General features: G+C 34.8%; 1 protein-coding gene across 1 annotated transcript; it reads left to right on the top strand.

Annotated features, from left to right (window-relative positions):
• Nucleotides 1-3,803: 3,803 nt before the first annotated feature.
• Nucleotides 3,804-6,759, top strand: LOC105330184 (zinc finger protein 862). The gene is made up of 7 exons (XM_066067250.1): nucleotides 3,804-3,939; nucleotides 4,045-4,269; nucleotides 4,449-4,672; nucleotides 4,973-5,190; nucleotides 5,396-5,472; nucleotides 5,861-5,907; nucleotides 6,012-6,759. Exons 2-7 carry the CDS (start codon nucleotides 4,156-4,158, stop codon nucleotides 6,499-6,501), a joined length of 1,170 nt encoding a protein of 389 aa, XP_065923322.1. The 5' UTR covers nucleotides 3,804-3,939; nucleotides 4,045-4,155; the 3' UTR covers nucleotides 6,502-6,759.
• Nucleotides 6,760-17,567: the final 10,808 nt, after the last annotated feature.

Raw genomic sequence — 17,567 nt, 5'->3', positions numbered from 1 at the left:
TATAATTGTGTTAATGCTCTTCCAATCTTTGGCGAACTGGACTTCAATTTTTTTATTGTTACAAAATTTATAAAATTTACCCAACTGCGACTTCTATTCCCATTTAGAACTTCAAACACAAAGGATGGACCTTAAACTCAGTGATTAGGTTTGTTAAATTTCTTTGAGAGTTTGGATGGAAAAGACTCATTAACGGCAAACAATGTAGCACAGTACATCGATTTGTCAGTTTGACGGACAAACAATTGAAATTCTACTGACCTGGGTGCTTCAATACACATGTAGTTTACGGGCGTTTAAGACAGTACAATTAATCTATCGATCGCGACTAGAATCAGCGACTCTATGAAATACCTTTCAGGCAATTTCCATTTTTTTATGAAATGAAAAGAATTAAGTGATTGAAATACTATTAGAAATGTAATTTGCAGAAAGTAGATCAAAGAATTCATGACTATAGAACTGTCAAACCCTAGAGTGTATATATGGAACAAGTATTTCTATTTCACAATACTTTTTCGATACACATTTTAAGACATCAAAAATATTTGAATTATTCACGAACAAAAACTCAATGATGCGCATAAAAAGAGAAAATTTTAAGGTGTTTGATTATCGTTGATAGCTCTCGTAACATGCAGAAGAAGATCGTTCTAACATTTTTCATTCAAGATTTTCAAAAGATCCATTCATACTAATTTGGTTTAATGTTCGTCAACCCGCATATCGTTATAACATAGTTTACGTTGTGAAAAAATTAGACCGTATTTACATCTTTATTATAAACCAATGATTAAATAATGATTATAACAAGTTGCTGTCCTTTAAAAAAGGACTATAATACGTAGACCATTTGCATGTGTTTCCACGAAAACGTGAAAGCCTTACGATTATCAGAGATTCCACCGACTCTAGCCCTCTGCTTTTAACCACTAAATTTGTACATTGTATTACGTATACATGTATGTATAGCCCTGACTTTTTATCTCAGAATTTAAAGGATTCATACTTCTAAAATAATTATGATCTATCTATGAATGAAGCTTGCATGTATAATATCAGGCATTTGGTGAGTTCTACTATTTGGACACACATTACGATTCGCACGACTTTGTTAACTATGCAGTGACAGCTTTGCGTAAATAAAAAATTTCATATTTTGCAGCATTTTTCTTGAGATTTAAACTTTTATACAGTGACATAATTATTCAATCATACTTAAATGCTTAAAAAAATTTAATCGGGAAGTTCTCTAGCCTCGCCTACTATAAAAGTATAGTAAGTTACATGTGTATTGGTAAAACAACAAAACATTGCAAATTATGTTATTTGATGCATATTGTAGTTTCGGCATAACATTACCTTATTTCATAATATCGATAGTTCATATCACATGCCAATCATTTCTTTAATAGGAATACTTTGTTTCTGTACTGTTTACCGACAACTTTACAATTACAGCGCCTTTGAACTTATGTGTGCATATGGCACGGAATCCCGATCCCGATTCAGATAAACGTGTGCTAGCCTGATTCCATGAGCTACCCATTACGCACAGGAACCAGGCTAGCTCATGCGCAGGCTGAATTTTCCCCCATAGCATCCGGTTTAACCTCGCTTATATATTTTCTGCGTGGACCTCAGGGTCCACGCAAATAAAGCGGCTCATGAAGAAATTTTTTTTGCTGCATTAGGATGCATTTAATAAGCCAACTGTAAGTTTCAAAATGTAGAAACAAATTTAATGGTTTTCTTCAGCAAAAGTGATTATGCAAATTCATTTCTAATAGAAATTAAAACTAATCATTTTGCAATCAGCTGTTAACTAAAACGTTGTAACATGCAGATTTGTAGTAGTCGGCGAGGTTTGATTTAGAGACCATAACATATTCATATTGTCCTTTCCAATATATTTCATTTTATCAAATAAAATATACAACATGACTACAACATCACTACTTACAGAAGTCATGTTGTATATTTGATAAAATGAAATATATCGGAAAGGAACATATCTAAAAACTGAATTTCTTTATGGCGAAACACGAAGCAACTCGCAAATGATCTATGCACAGACACGTGCAATAAGTATTCGGTCACAAAATGGCGGCGTGTTTACGCTTGAAAACGAAAGTAAAAAATAAAAGACCTTGTCCGACAATTTTAGCACTACAGGAAGTAGAATTGTTTAAATTTAGAAATTAGTCACGTGGTAAATCACGTGACACTTTTGTTTATCGTCTGCTTGTTTTCAATTTATTTTACAAATAAAGAAAACGTAGTTGTTATAGCCATGGGTCGGAAAGGAAAAGAAACGGGAGCGGACGCCAAAAAAGTCATTGTGGATTTAATGCACAGTGGAATTTCACGGAGAAAGATTAGTGAATTGTTGAAAATACAAAAATCAACAGTTATTGACATTTGCAAAAGGTTTTCAGAGACGGGTTACCTAGAAAACAAACCGAGAAGCGGCAGGCCTCCAAAAATCAAGACCCGGGATTATCGCAAGCTAGAAAGGATTGTAAAAACAAATCGGAGGTGTTCCCTGTCAGATATTACTGCCAAATTTAACGAGGAAAGACCTGAACCAGTGAGTAGAAGGACTATTCAACATAATTTACATAAAAAATAATTACAGGAGGAGCAGGGTTGGAAATTATAGCCCGCCCGACCGCTCGAGACGGTCTGTTTCTCAGGCGGGCGGGGGCAAAACCTCAGATGACAGTCCGGTGGTCGGGTAAATTTTAATAGCCGGGTTCTATTTTTAAACCGAGTATTACTATTTTTAAATCGTTTACCTCTTCCATAAAAAGTACAGACGCTATTTAGTTGTTAGGTATCGTTGTGAATAAAATGTAATCTATTTGCTCATTGGTCAATATGAATATCACAGCCAACCAGCGTTCGCAATATAAATTGTGTTCGGCAAGATTCTAATGAAGGTTAACGTGCGAGATGCACAAGTGGCTAGGATTGCCGATTCCCGCAAAGAGAACCATCGTTGACACCAAGGAAAAAACAAAGACTATGATAAAAACAAAAGACGACGGACGATTGTTCCGAGCTGGAAAGAAGAGTTTAAATGGTTGATAAGTGATGAAACGGCGACGAATAGTGGGAAACTGTACTGTCAACAATGTAGGGGGTATATGGACCCCTAGCCATCAGAAAGACTGCATCCGACAGAATAAAGCGATATGCAAATGGACCGTTTGTGGTAGGTTCAACAAACCTCAAGCATGATGCACTTACAATGCATGAAAAGTCAGAAGGTCACAAATATGCTGTTGAAATTACAGCTTCAAGGAACAAGCCACTAGGCGAAAGTTCTGCAGAAAAAATACTTCACTCATTAAACAAAGCTACTGTTTCAAAATTAGAGAAACTTTTTCGAAATGCACATGCCGTAGCAAAAAAGTCTAAACCTATCACAGATTATGTGTGGTTATGTGAACTTGATGAACAGAAAGGTGTTGAGTTAGGTAGTACATACAAAAACCACAAAAGTTGTGAGGAGTTTATGGTCTCCATAGCCGAGGTTGAAAGATACAAGATAGAAGAAAAATTAGCTGAAGTTAAATTCTGCACAATTATGTCCGATGGGTCGACAGACGTTTCAGTTTCTGAAAATGAGATAGTGTACATTCATTTTGCTCACAGAGGTGTTCCATATTGCTATTTTCTTGGATTGATTGAATGTGAATCGGCAAATTCAGATGGAATTTACAATGCCATTAAAGAGGCATTGCATTTTAAAAACATTTCTGTGGATAGTGTTCTTAAGAAAACTATTGCATTTCCTGGGGATGGTGCATCAGTGAATACAGGTCATCTAAATGGTGAAATAGCACATTTTCGCAGGAATGTTAGTCCGTCCATCATCATGGTCCAGTGCATGTCTCACAGAGTTGAGCTTGGCTTTATAAAGCTGCTCTGAAGGTAAGAGAATTAAACCAAAATTTTTGATAAGTAATATACTAAATTATATTTAATTAAATTATTTAATTTCTTGTAACAGCTCAAAAGTTTTATGTACATTTATAGGTAGCACCAGTTTTTACCAAAGTGCAGGGTTTGCTGGATGAACTATTTAAATTTTATCACAAAAGTGCCAACCAAACCAAAAATCTAAAAAACACTTTCATTGCCCTGGGCATGTCCCAAAGGCTGCCAACAAGAATAGGCGGAACAAGGTGGTTGGGCCATGTGCAGACTGCATTAAAGAGCTTGTGGAAAGGCTATAAAGCTTTCGTCACACACCTTAGCCAGGTTTTAAATAATAATTAAGACATTTAGTTGCATTCTTTATGCATGTTGGGCTATTTGTTTTCAATTTTAATAATGCTATCAAAGTGACAATATCAGTTTTAAGATTTTTAATTAAATTGTACACCCATTTACAAGTTAGAATTTTAATTTTTGCTGAGGTTTAAAAAATTAACATGCAGGTTGCATTAAAAAGAAGTGGCCAGTCAGCAACACAGTCAAAGGCAAAGTATTTGGTCAAACTTCTGCGGTCTAAGGATGTTATTATCTTTGCCCATTTCCTGACTGATCTTGTTGGTGTTCTAACCCAGTTCTCCATGTGTCTACAAAAGACAGCAACATGTTTTTATGAAGTCCATCAGGAGCTGCAGTGTACCATTGCGAACATTAAGAAGCTCGAAAACAGGTAAATTTTCTGTATGTCCTTGCATGCATATGTGTTTACCCTTGCTGATTAATATATAACATTGGCAACCTTTCACTGTCTCACTGCTTGCTTGCATATTTTATGTATGTTTGTACTATATCATGCATTATGTAATCATGTGTGTTCCACTTAGTCTTAGCTTCTTTTATAACTTTCAAAGTCCAATATAACTAAAACTACTTTAGTAGAGTGCAAGAGCTAATCAAACTAATATTGGGTGTACAGTTGCACAGCTTTTCTGCTTTCATGTCTAAGCATGCCAGTCATTCACCTTTCTAGGCCTGGTCCTGAACTTAGAAAAATTGTTGATGCTGGAGATCAGTTTGAAGGGGAGACACTCGTTGGAAACAATTTATCCTCTGATCAAATAAAAAGAGTGTTGAAAGGTTTGACAGATAGTTTGGAGGGCATGTTCAGTGATGTGAATGATGGAGTGAAAAATGCAACCAAAATTGCTGATCTCACATCTTGGCCTGCATCACTGGAAGAGGCTACTGGTATTAAATTATTAAATGTGTAAATTAAATTGTAGGACTAATAATAAAATATTCCTTCCTGTAGCTTGCTTTTATTTCAACAAATAATCAAAATTGGTATATCAGAATACACAAAATTATCAGAAATCATTTAAAGTAAGCTTATGGATAGAAGTGAAATTTTATAAACATTTCTAAATAATGTGATTCTTTTTCAATTTTGTAGATTTTGGTGATGAGATGGTGCAGAATTTGGTTGATCATTACCGCCAACAACTGCTGGAAAAAGAACTTGATGTGGGAATCATTTAATATTTATTCATTTGATGAGATATCGCCGCTTCTGATTGGTCGAAAAATTTCTTTGATACCTGCATCAATAAAAAATTTTCCGGATCTACTTTTCTCAACTGTTCTGATCTAACACTATTTATAGAACAGGAATTTCCAAGTTAAACACTGTCAAGAAAATGTAAAGTTGTGTCTGTTTTATTGTCAGCAAACAAAATGCAACCTTGTGAATATAAAAAATTGAATGTTTAACCTTCAAAAATAAAAAAACACATTATTTGATTCACGAAATAGAAAATTAAGCGTCTTCTCACGACGCTACGCGCATTGATGAAGTTTTCCGGTCAATTTTTTCTTTGATACGTCGATCAATAGAAAAATTATTATCTTCATTTCTTAACTCATTGAATCAGAATGGACAGTGTTAAGAAATGTTTTGTATAACAAGTATGTTTGAATTTACTAAAGTTAAGTCTTTATGTTTGAAATTTATTGAAACTTTCTTGTAAATTTTTATATTGATGAATTAAAATCAACATTACCTTTTATAGCCATAGAGTTCATGGACTGTCCTGGAGTACAGTAAATGATCTGTACATCAGTCGTGTTCCTAACATTCTAAGCCTAGTGGACCTTGTTTTGTCACTGCCAGCAGGGACCTCAGAGTGTGAAAGGGGCTTTTCTCAGATGAAAATCAATAAAAGTCAGTGGAGGAACAAGCTGAAGTCATCCTCAATGACTCTCTTGATGACAATTCAGCTAAACTCTGAAAGTGTAGCTGAATGGAATCCAGAAAAGTCTATATTTCATTGGAACCGAAATGCAAAGAGAAGACCCTGTTTTATGGAATCTAGGAAAAGGCCTGTTTCCATTCAGAGAGAAATCTTGGAATTAGATGAGCAGGAGGAGTCAGAAGAAACTGCAGAAGAAGCAGAGGGAGAAAGAGGGGAGAAAGAACACTCGGACTTGGATGACTCAGACTACACTGCAGACTTTTCAGATTTAGATGATGACAGTTGTGATTCCGAAGAATATGATTAAAACAATAAAAGCTTCATCTATTAGAAGTATTGTATAATATCATAAATAAATGAAATGGATTAACACTAACAACACTTCATTTTGAGTTTTTGGATTTTGACATGTAATTTTGTTATTGATTAAAAAAATCATAACATTTTATCAAATGTCTTGTATTCCTCATCAATAATAAGATGATTTATAATAATAGAGATGAATAGTTAGAGTGCATAAAGGATGTAAATCTTAAAAATATGCATTCTTTGGGTTATGCTTAGATATGGTTTCAAATACTGTGTAAAAGGCTGTGCTACAAATGTATTTTAATGTAACCAAGCTTTATTTATAGAACGTTCATAACATTAACAATTAACATTTTTATCAGGACTGGCAGATTTTGAGCAGGGCTGGTTACTTTACCCTGTGGCTGGCTGCTATTTTCAGTGAATTTCCAACCCTGGGAGGAGTGTTGCTAAGAAGAAACTTGTTATAAAGGAAAACAATAGGAAGAAGCGGCTTGCGCGGTGTCGGGGGGAAAAGACAATGGTCAGTTGAGAATTGGAAACGTGTTATTTTTTCAGATGAAAGTAAAATCATGATTGGCCATGACGAGAGAGTTCGGATTTGGAGGAAAAAAGACGAAGGATTGCGACCCGACCTCGTTGAGAAGCGGAATTCACAGGCGAAGTATGAAGTCATGATATGGGGGTGCATTTGTTAGGAAGGTGTAGGGACTATGACGCCGGTAGAAGGAAACATAAATGCTGCCAAATATCAAGACATTTATGAGGAAAACTTATGGCCCGTTCTTGCTAGACGTTTCCCCCAAAATGGATATTTTTTCCAAGACGAAACGCCCCCGTCCATCGAGCCAGATCAACACAAGAATATGTTGCAAGAAATCGAATCAACTGTTTAAGCTGGCCTGCCCAGTCACCAGACTTGAATATTATTGAAAATATGTCGCTTTTCATTAAAAGGAAACTTTAATCAGGCTGTGGCGCAATTAAATCAAAGGAAAATTTGATCGAGGAAATTCGGCGAATTTGGACTCAAATTACGCCTGCTTACATTAAAAGTTTGTATGGCTCTATTCCCAATCGTATCCAACATGTCATCAGACTTAAAGGACACCTAACAAAATATTAAACCGTAAGTAGTTGTTTTTTTTTTAATTTCATAAGTTTTAATAGAAATTAAGCTTGTTTTATTCTTGTGCATTCGTCACCAATGTAAACACGCCGCCATTTTGTGACCGAATACTTTTTGCACGTGACTGTACATATTCTCTTTAATATAGGAATCACCTTAGTTTTATGCTTTAATATCAAACGTTTAGAATATTTTATGGTTTTGGGAAACAATATTTGATAAAATGAAATATATCGGAATGAACAATATCTAAAAACTCTGAATTCCTTTATGGTGAAACACGAAGCAACTCGCAAATGATCTATGTACATATTCTCTTTAATAGGAATCACCTTAGTTTTATGCTTTAATATCAAACGTTTAGAATATTTTATGGTTCTGGGAAACAATGATACTTGATTACATGTATCACGACGATGCAGCGGAATAATTTTGCCATGTCAAGTGTCTTCTTCCTTTCTATCCATTCGTTATGATTCCTATTATAAACAACGATTTTGCGCCCTAAATACATGATCGGATATAAACAGGTTACTAGGATTTATCATTAGAGAAAGACAATTCTCAACTATAACTCGAATAAAACCCAATGTTTTTCAAAATTCAGCCGAATTATCTCAATAACACGCCTTTTTATTTGTGAATTCAGAGACGAGATTGAGAATCAGAGGGTGCGGGTTCCGCCCTCGATGTTAATATGCTAGGGGTCAATACCTACAGTGACAGTTCCCGCTTTAAGATGGAATTGGTATTGAATCCCTTGACATAACATAAAACGAAAGACGGTCGAGTAGGTACATGTCTATATTATCATGTGATGTGAAATGCTTAAGAAGGAATTTCTTGGTGCATTCAGAAGTTGGAGTTCTATTCGCATTTCACTATTCGAATAGCGAATAGAATTATGTGATCGGTTCGCTATTCAAATTACCGTAAACATGCTAATAAACGTAAATTTAAAATTCCATATAAACTTCCCCTTTTAATTGAAAGAAATAGTTTTTTAGTAAATATTATTACTTGCTGACCTGACCTTAACATTAGCATAATAAGTAAGCCTGGCAAAAAGGTGAGATAATCATCATACTCGGTTGCAATGAGGAATTCTTTCGAGGGGCTGGCTAACACCCTGTATCCCATATTTGGGCCTTCAAATTTGGTGGGGATGGGGCCCCGGTAAAGCCCAGTCGACCCTCAAAAGGAATTAGGTTTACACGGCCATTAACGGGCTAGGCTAGCCTGGCGAAAATAGGAAATTTCGTACAATTATAATGGGATATCTTTCAAGGGACTGGCTAACACTCTATATCCCATATTTGGGCCTTTATATTTGGTAGGGATGGGGCCCCGGGAAAGCACAGTCGTAAAATTTTCCAATGAAAAAAGATACGGAAAAGAAAAAGAAAGAGATATGCAAAGGAGCGAACGACAAAACAGATAACCAGGCATATCCAAAATCATTTACATGTACCTTCATTTTGAATCGCAAAGAATGGCTCAACATTAAGCCAAGCAAAAAAGATCATGTCCGAAAAGGCGGCTACGTGGGAGCTGGACACAGATTTTCAATGATAAGTTTTCTCTTACTATCGATGTGTGTGTACCCCAATTCAATCAAAATCGCGTAAAAAAGTAAAGCCAAGAAAAAAGAAAGCCAAATTCTTCATGGGGAAAAGAAAAATGCAAATTTCAAAAAAGTTGTGAATACACATTTTATATTCCTCGGGACACGGGTGTTAGTCCAGATAAAGTAAAAGTTGAACCAAACAGGGACTTTTTCTCATGAACAACAGACACAACGACGTCCACTGAAAGGAAATGAGAGGGACAACATGAAACGTGTATTAAAAGACGAAGGCGTTCTAAATACGTTTTAGACGAACCTCCAAAATATTCCAGAGACGGCACTTAAAGGTGGCAATTTTACTACCTGTCCTAGCAAACAAACGTTTTCCAAGACATCGTCGGAGATGATTCAAACTACTCTTTTTTTTTTTTTTATAAGATCCACTCAAGAACAAGAAGATTCTTGGCTATATTTCTTTCTTTTCTGTCAACCCATTCACCGTCATCATGTTTACGGAGGACACAATCAGACTGGATAGAGTAGCATGCAATTCTAATCTTCCAGCACATCTTGATGCAACAGGATCTATCGTAAACAAAATCCCAAATCAATCAAAACTTGTTTTTGTATTAGGCCCTAGTTTTACGGAAAGGTGGATGTCCAACCATACCTGTTGCGGAAATGATATCTAATTCAAATACAACGGTTACCATCACCCTTTTCCTGGGTAAGATTAAAAAACCTGCAACTACATTATTCAACAGAGCAATACGTCCTGTCAGAGTCGATTGGCAGTCATCAACTCAGTATTGCTAATATTTAATGCAGAAAGCATAATTAAGTATTTACACAAATGTTGGGAAGCATGCACCCAAAAAAAGAGAGGCCCTCATTATCAGTTGTCCATTTGTGTGCCTTCCATATGCTTGGAATAATGAAATATAAATTTAGAGACTTAAAAAATACACAAAAAATGAAAGAATTCGGAAAATTTCCATTCGCTCTAATGATGATGTCTAAAACGTTAGAGAAGGGAAGTCTTATATATACGCACATATGTCGTGCTTCAGGAAACAAAAAAAAAGTAATAGAGAATGCAACGAAAGCATTGATTATTTAAAGATATTGGTAGAGAATCTTCCTGAGAAAACAGAAAAAGCGTCCGAATACGTTTTTCGTATGAATCCCGATGAAAAACGCATATGATATTCTTACAGGGAACCATTAGGAGTAGGTCGCCTTTTGACAGGCATTTTACCAAGTTGAGAGAAAGGGCTTTAGGGGATCTTGATAATCACTCATTTGATAATGACAACGAATACCACTGTCCTGACATGATACAGATGTACCTTTGCCTTTTTCCATTATAGAGTGACGTTTTTTGGAAAACGGACTTACTAGAGACACAAACTCTTTGGTGGAACACTGGTTTCGCCAAGTGAAACAATATACCGTTATTTGTAAAGAGAATCATTTAACCCCCGGGTCATTTGTCAGGAAAACCAATACACTGGTTGTTGGAAGGTATGGAGAATACAGCATTTTGAATCAAAAATAACAATGAAGAGGCAAAAACCACACGTAAAAGAAATATTGATATTTCCGAAGAAAAGTGGTCGAAGACACCTAAGAAAAACAGGAAAATACTTTTACCCCCAAAAGTTTCCCTAAGCCACAAAAGAAAAGAAAAAATGATGCGAATGACTCTACTTTGAAAAAAAGGAAAAAAGACAGTAACCAAGTGTTCTCAGAAGAAAAGGATTGTAACGATTTTATGTTATCTAATGTTGAATCATGCGTACGGCACATGACGACTGTGTTTATATTGTCGCCAAGCAACCAGCGGAGATTGTCACGTGACCCACAGAGGGTATATAAACGAGCGCGTCGCAGCCACAGTGTTCTCTTCCCTAGCAGAGTTCCAACGGAGAGGAATTGCGAGACTAAAGAACGATTTGGTAAGTGGGTTGCCTTGAGAGAGAGGCTTACTACATTGATAATTATGGGACCAATCGTGTTTGGAGACCTAGTCGGTTATTATAGAGGCTGTCCTCGCGGAGACCAGCCTAAGTTAGTCGCTGATACTCTACTAGTAGTATTAGGGAAGGGAAACGCCTTTAGTTAGAGGTTGTACACTGTCCGTTCTGCATAAGGCATTAACACAATGACTGCCTCTGCTAAGGGTTTGCCTCTTGAGTAGGTTATTCAGCTAGGGCGTGCCACGAGAAATCACTACCGCCTGAATAAGGCATAAATAGTGTTTATCCCGCGGTATTAATAAAGTTTCGATCCCGGCCGACCATACTCATTCTGTCATTTTACCCTAAGTAAGGAAAGGCCTTTTTGTAAATTTTGTAGGCCAATTGTAATCACCTATCATTCTAGAGAGAAAAATTATTATAGTTTGATATTTTGATATTCAACCCCCAGACCCTAGAAATGACTAGGTAACGGACCCCTCGACACGTTACAGGAAGAAGACATAGACACTCATCAATGGAGTGTGTGGACAATACATCGAAGATAGACTTTTCACAAGACGCAGACATATTTCAAAAGTTGTACAAAGGAAGGAGACATTTAAAATACAAAAAGTGAACAATTTAAAACTCTAAAGAAGAAAGTCAACAAATATACATGCGATTAAAATGCAACACCATTTAAACCAATTGTACTGAATAATGAAGATTCAAAATATTCAATTGTCAATGGATGTGTTGGTCCCTATTCTGAGAAAGACCCAACTTTCTACGAAATCGGTGATCTTTCACTGCCAGAATTGAAGTTGTCCAAACGATCACGCAGAAAACGCTTTCTGCCACAAAAAATGTTCGACGAAAATGCGTATCCCTAAGAAGCTTTAGTTAATCAGCCATATTTATATCAGAAGCCACTATCCAGGTACGGCATTTTGAACACAAGAAAGAACTGTTGGTTGAATGCGGTTTTGCAATCCTTTACAGCCTTTCAACATCTGCTCACTTCATGTTATTTGATTTCAAACTTCGACACATTTTCAATCACCTGTAGTTCCATTCCTTAACTAAAATGAGAATGAAATGGTTTTCCCCTTTTCAAATTTTTATCACTTGAATACATTCGTGGATTTTATGAAAATCATCAAGTCATGAGAAGGGTCTTTTGTGACGGCCTGAATTCTTTTAAAACGTTTATTAGGTCACAAATCATTATTTACTTATCCCTTTCTCATCAAACTTCATTGAACATGCCTTACATGATTTCTATAGATTTGTAAAATTAAATGCTGATTATGTAATTTTTTTTACTGATTTAATCAAAAACTGGGGCAACTTTCTTTTTTTTTCGGGACAGAACATCTAACCAAATATTACATTCAAGAAAGGTTCAATATTCTCTTTGTAGTATTGAAGACAGTATATTTGTGTACATTATAAACTTGTTATATTGATTTGGGTTAATGGGTTAACAATTTATTTTGTTCGGATATTGCTGACAAAGACAGGTAACCTGGTTTCACAGTCAAAACATTCTTAATTAATCGGGTATGATTATCTTTTATTAGTGTCAATTGCTATAAAAAGTCAGAACAAAGACACTGGACAATTTAATTCAAAATCTAAAAGGATAAAAATTTATCATATAAAACCTTAAAATAACATTTTAAATCATAATTAAAGAAAAAGGCACCCTAACAAAAGATACATCTTCAACTAATATCAGAAACCACAATATTCGATGGTAAACCATGATCACGTGTAATTATATATTTTAATAATAATTTAATTTATTGTAATGCATTAAAAGTAATTTTAAATGATAGTCGTGATACTATACTGTACGTATGTTTTTGATAGAATGTAAATGATAATAATTTATTATGTCGCCGTCATACTAGTGATCCCTTGTTGAGACAAGGTATGTAGTCCTCTGATTGGTTCATTATGTATGGTTATCCTTTTCATTGCTGAGCCATGCAATACAGGGGATGTTCTAATGGATGCATGTATTTCCAAAATACAATTTTTGATGTCTCCAGGACCACTTCGTTCCCTAGAAGTTGATGATATTTTGGTAAGATTTCATATAATTGATCACTTAAAAATCTTTTTTTTTTATATCATTCATAAAAACCTATTATTAACAGGACATAATCATAATCTTGGAGAAGGCTGTGAACAGCAAGGTCCAGCTATGATCACCAATGGAATTATAGCACACCTACGCAGACTTGGAAAAACCGAACAGATCATATTACATTACAAACATCAGTGTTTTAGCTGTAAAACTGTAAGGAGTTTTCATGTTTTCTCTTCAATTTTTCATTTGTTTTTATACGTTTTAATGCCAAGTTAACAATATAATCCACTTATGTAGAATGATAGACATAATTAATATTTTAGACAAGTCCTCTCAGACTTGATACACTAGGTTTAATGAGTGCCGAGATACCCAGTGGAAGGAAAGAGATATCTGTCCAAAATGTACTTGAAGAGTTCTTTAAAGAAGAAGTGACTTCTAAGCGAGTCATAAAGACCTGTAAAATATTTCATGTCATTTATACTTTTTTTCTTTTCCAAAATGTCTGCATAATTACAATTAAATTTTTCTTCAAAACCAATTTATTGTTATCCTTTCCTGTACTCTTTCTATCGGTATCTTTCTAAGCTGTGATCGACCTTTGCATTAATGCAAAGTATTTTTCATTTTTAAAGACGTAGCACATGTCAAAAAAAACACCCAAAGCACAGAAGAAACACTACAATAGCAAATTCATCACGTGTGTTTTGGATTCAGAAAGAGGTTTGATTCCACTTTCTCCCAACTAAAGATACCTGTGCAGATTGACAGGTAAATATACGACACTATTGTGTTTACCGGTATATTGTTACGTTTGATTAATTGTTATTTTAAAGTTGGCCTTGTATGAGTACAAATTTAAGTAAACACAATATCTAATATGATATCTTGCCAAGAGAAAATGTCTTCCTAAAACATATATTGACACAGAAATAAATGTAAATTTCTTTTCTTTATAAAGTCTTAACATTTCTTAACCCTATATGTGTGACTATTAAATTACCCAAATGTGCAGATTTCTTACAATTAATGTACATGTAATCTATAAGTTGGCTTTGTTGTTTGTTAAACCATTACAAAACAGCTTGTGCTTGCATTAATTTTTAAAACCGTATCAAAATTACAGAAGAATACATCTGGTGCGGGAGACAAATATTTACAAGCTGCAATCGATCCAAGTTAGTACAATTTGACTCTTCGTTAAAGGCATTTGCATACACGTACTTTACATATACTATTTATACACTTAACTTCACTCTTAAAAATAAAATGATTTGAAAACTATGATGTAAAAAAATATAAAAATTTCAAAATTAATTAAACGATGTGCCTTTGGACATATAGAATAAGCGGTACCAGTTGAAATCAATTAACCATGACATAATTTCAAAACAAGAAAATTGTTTATCCAACGCGTGATTCATGTTAAATGACTACTTTTTTAGGATTTATATTGGTCTTTAGTAACAGACTACTTTTAAATGAAAAATACTTTGCGGTGTTTATAAAATGTTTCAGAACTTTTTCTCTGCTTTATGTAGCAAGTCTTTTGCATCTATTAGACAAAACAAGACCGTTTTTTTTAAACATTATTTATACTTCATATTATTTCTTGCTATTACACTTTATCATACAACATAATCTAAGCAAGAAATAATATGAAGTATAAATAATGTAATAATAATGTACACAGTTTACAAACCTAAGTAAGGAATGCTGTATTAGGGCTTCCGGTCACTGTGACGTCAGCATATGAGGAATCTATTAGACAAAACGGTCTTTCCCCGTCAACATCTACGATGAAAATGCCGCCAAAAGATGGCCTACTGCCTATATCGTAAATTGACCAATCAATGGACAGATTCACAAGTGTAAAAAATTAATAATATAAATAACTTACAACCGAATACTGATATTATAACAGTTATTCAATTAGGATATAAACATAAAAATACTTTTTCATTTCCAAATTTTAACTTTTATAGAAAATGTAAATGTGAATCTCGAACCCGATGTTAAATATACTTTGCCCTCTTACACTTTATACAGTCATACCTGTTGCAAGTGAGTGCGCTAGTCTACTAATTGACTGTGTGTGGCACCGCCGCCATATATTGGAGGTTCGTTGATGTCATATTTTGAATTAAATGCAAATTGTGTATTATGAATATTTTAGTGTTTCTGTATGTGTCTATTTGTAATATGAGTTATTTTGTTTATATAGTAGCTCATTGCCAATAAATTTTTTTTTTGAAATCCTGTCCACGACGCCATTTTGTAATAGAATAAAATCGCTTTTCTGTTCAAGTTCTTTATTTCAATTTAATATTAAATTAATTTTGATAAAAATCTTCGTCCGTCGTCGTGCGTTAACAATTTTACATTTTTTAATTCTTCCTGAAAACTACCAGGCCAATCGTTACCATTTTGGTGTGAAGCATCTCTAATGTAAGAAGAATCTAAATTGTGATATTAATGGCTCTACCACCCCTGGGGTGCCACGGACGGGGCCAAATATGCCAAAAAAAGCCAAATTTTCAAAAATCTTCTTCTCTACTCCCACGCATGTGAGGAAAAAACTGGTTGCATGGTTATGATGTCCATGAGGCCCTCTGCCAAAATTGTGAAATTTATGACCCCTGAGTCAGGGGTTCTGGCTCTAGGGTGGGGCCAATATGGCCATATAGAAAAAATGTATTAAATCTTAGAAAATCTTCTCTACTACCATATATATTTTTTAAAATCTAAATTCATGATTATCACTGATGATTATGATGTCCATGAAGCACTCTACCTAAATTGTGAAATTCATGACCCCTGGGTCAGGGGTTCAGGCTCTAGGGTTGGGCCAATACGGCCAAATAGTAAAAATGTATTAAATCTTAGAAATCTTCTTCTCTACTATCATATATATTTTTTAAAAACTAAATGCATGATAATGATGTCCATGAAGCCCTCAACCTAAATTGTGAAATTCATGACCTCTTGGTCAGGGGTTCAGGCTCTAGGGTGGGGCCAATATGGCCATATAGTAAAAATGAATTAAATCTTAGAAAATCTTCTTCTCTACTCCCATATATATTTGTTAAAAACTAAATGCCTGGTTATGATTTTCATGAAGCCCTCTACCTTAATTGTGAAATTCATGACTTCTGGGTCAGGGGTTCAGGCTCTAAGGTGGGATAAATATGGCCATATAGTAAAAATGTATTAAATCTTAGAAAATCTTCTCATCTACTCCCATATATATATTTTAAAAACTAACTGCATGATTATGATGTCCATGAGGCCCTCTACCAAAATTGTCAAATTCATGACCCTTGGGTCAGGGTTCAGGCTCTAAGGTGGGGCCAATATAGCCAAATAGTAAAAATGTATTAAATCTTAGAAAATCTTCTTCTCTACTCCCATATATATTTGTTAAAAACTAAATGCCTGGTTATGATGTCCATGAAGCCCTCTACCTTAATTGTGAAATTCATGACCCCTGGGTCAGGTGTTCAGGCTTTAGGGTGGGGCCAATATGGCCAAATAGCAAAACTGATTTAAATCTTAGAAAATCTTCTTCTCTACTTCCATATATATTTGTTAAAAACTAAATGCCTGATTATGATTTCCATAAAGCCCTCTACCTTAATTGTGAAATTCATGACCCCTGGGTAAGGTGTTCAGGCTCTAGGGTGGGGCCAATATGGCCATATAGTAAAAATATTTTAAATCTTAAAAAATCTTCTTCTCTACTCCCACAAATGTGGGCAAAAAACTTAATACATGGTTATGATATCCACAATCTCCTTTACCTAAATCGTGAAATTCATGGCCCCTGGGTCAGGTGTTCAGGACATGAGGGGGGGGGGGGGGGGGGCAATATAGTGTAAATACATATAATGTTTAAAATCTTCTTCTCTATTCTCACACATCTGTATAAAAATACTGTCTAATAATTATGTTTACCAGGAAGTCCTCTACTGATATTTTAATTTTCCTGTCCCCTGGATGTATACATTTTAATGCATTTAACGTTAAAAAATTATCTTCTTTACTCCCACACACCTGAAAGGAAAACTGAATTCATGATTTTGTTGACCAGATCTTTTAGTTTTTCACCAAAATTATAGGTTTCACAGTTCTTTTTGAAATGTGGTCGTCATTACAAATTTATGATTTTTCTACTCCAGTATGAAACCTAATTAATTAGATGCATATATGAGACTCCATGACAAGTTTGTGTATGGGATATATGCTACTCAGGTGACCGTTAAGGCCAATTGGCCTCTTGTTTATTTACGTATATAATAATGCTAAACGT

The sequence above is a fragment of the Magallana gigas genome, chromosome 7 (assembly GCF_963853765.1).
Source record: "Magallana gigas chromosome 7, xbMagGiga1.1, whole genome shotgun sequence".
NCBI lineage: Eukaryota > Metazoa > Mollusca > Bivalvia > Ostreida > Ostreidae > Magallana > Magallana gigas.
Note: the sequence above shows the minus strand (reverse complement) of the source record. Positions and strands in the feature narration are given on the sequence as shown.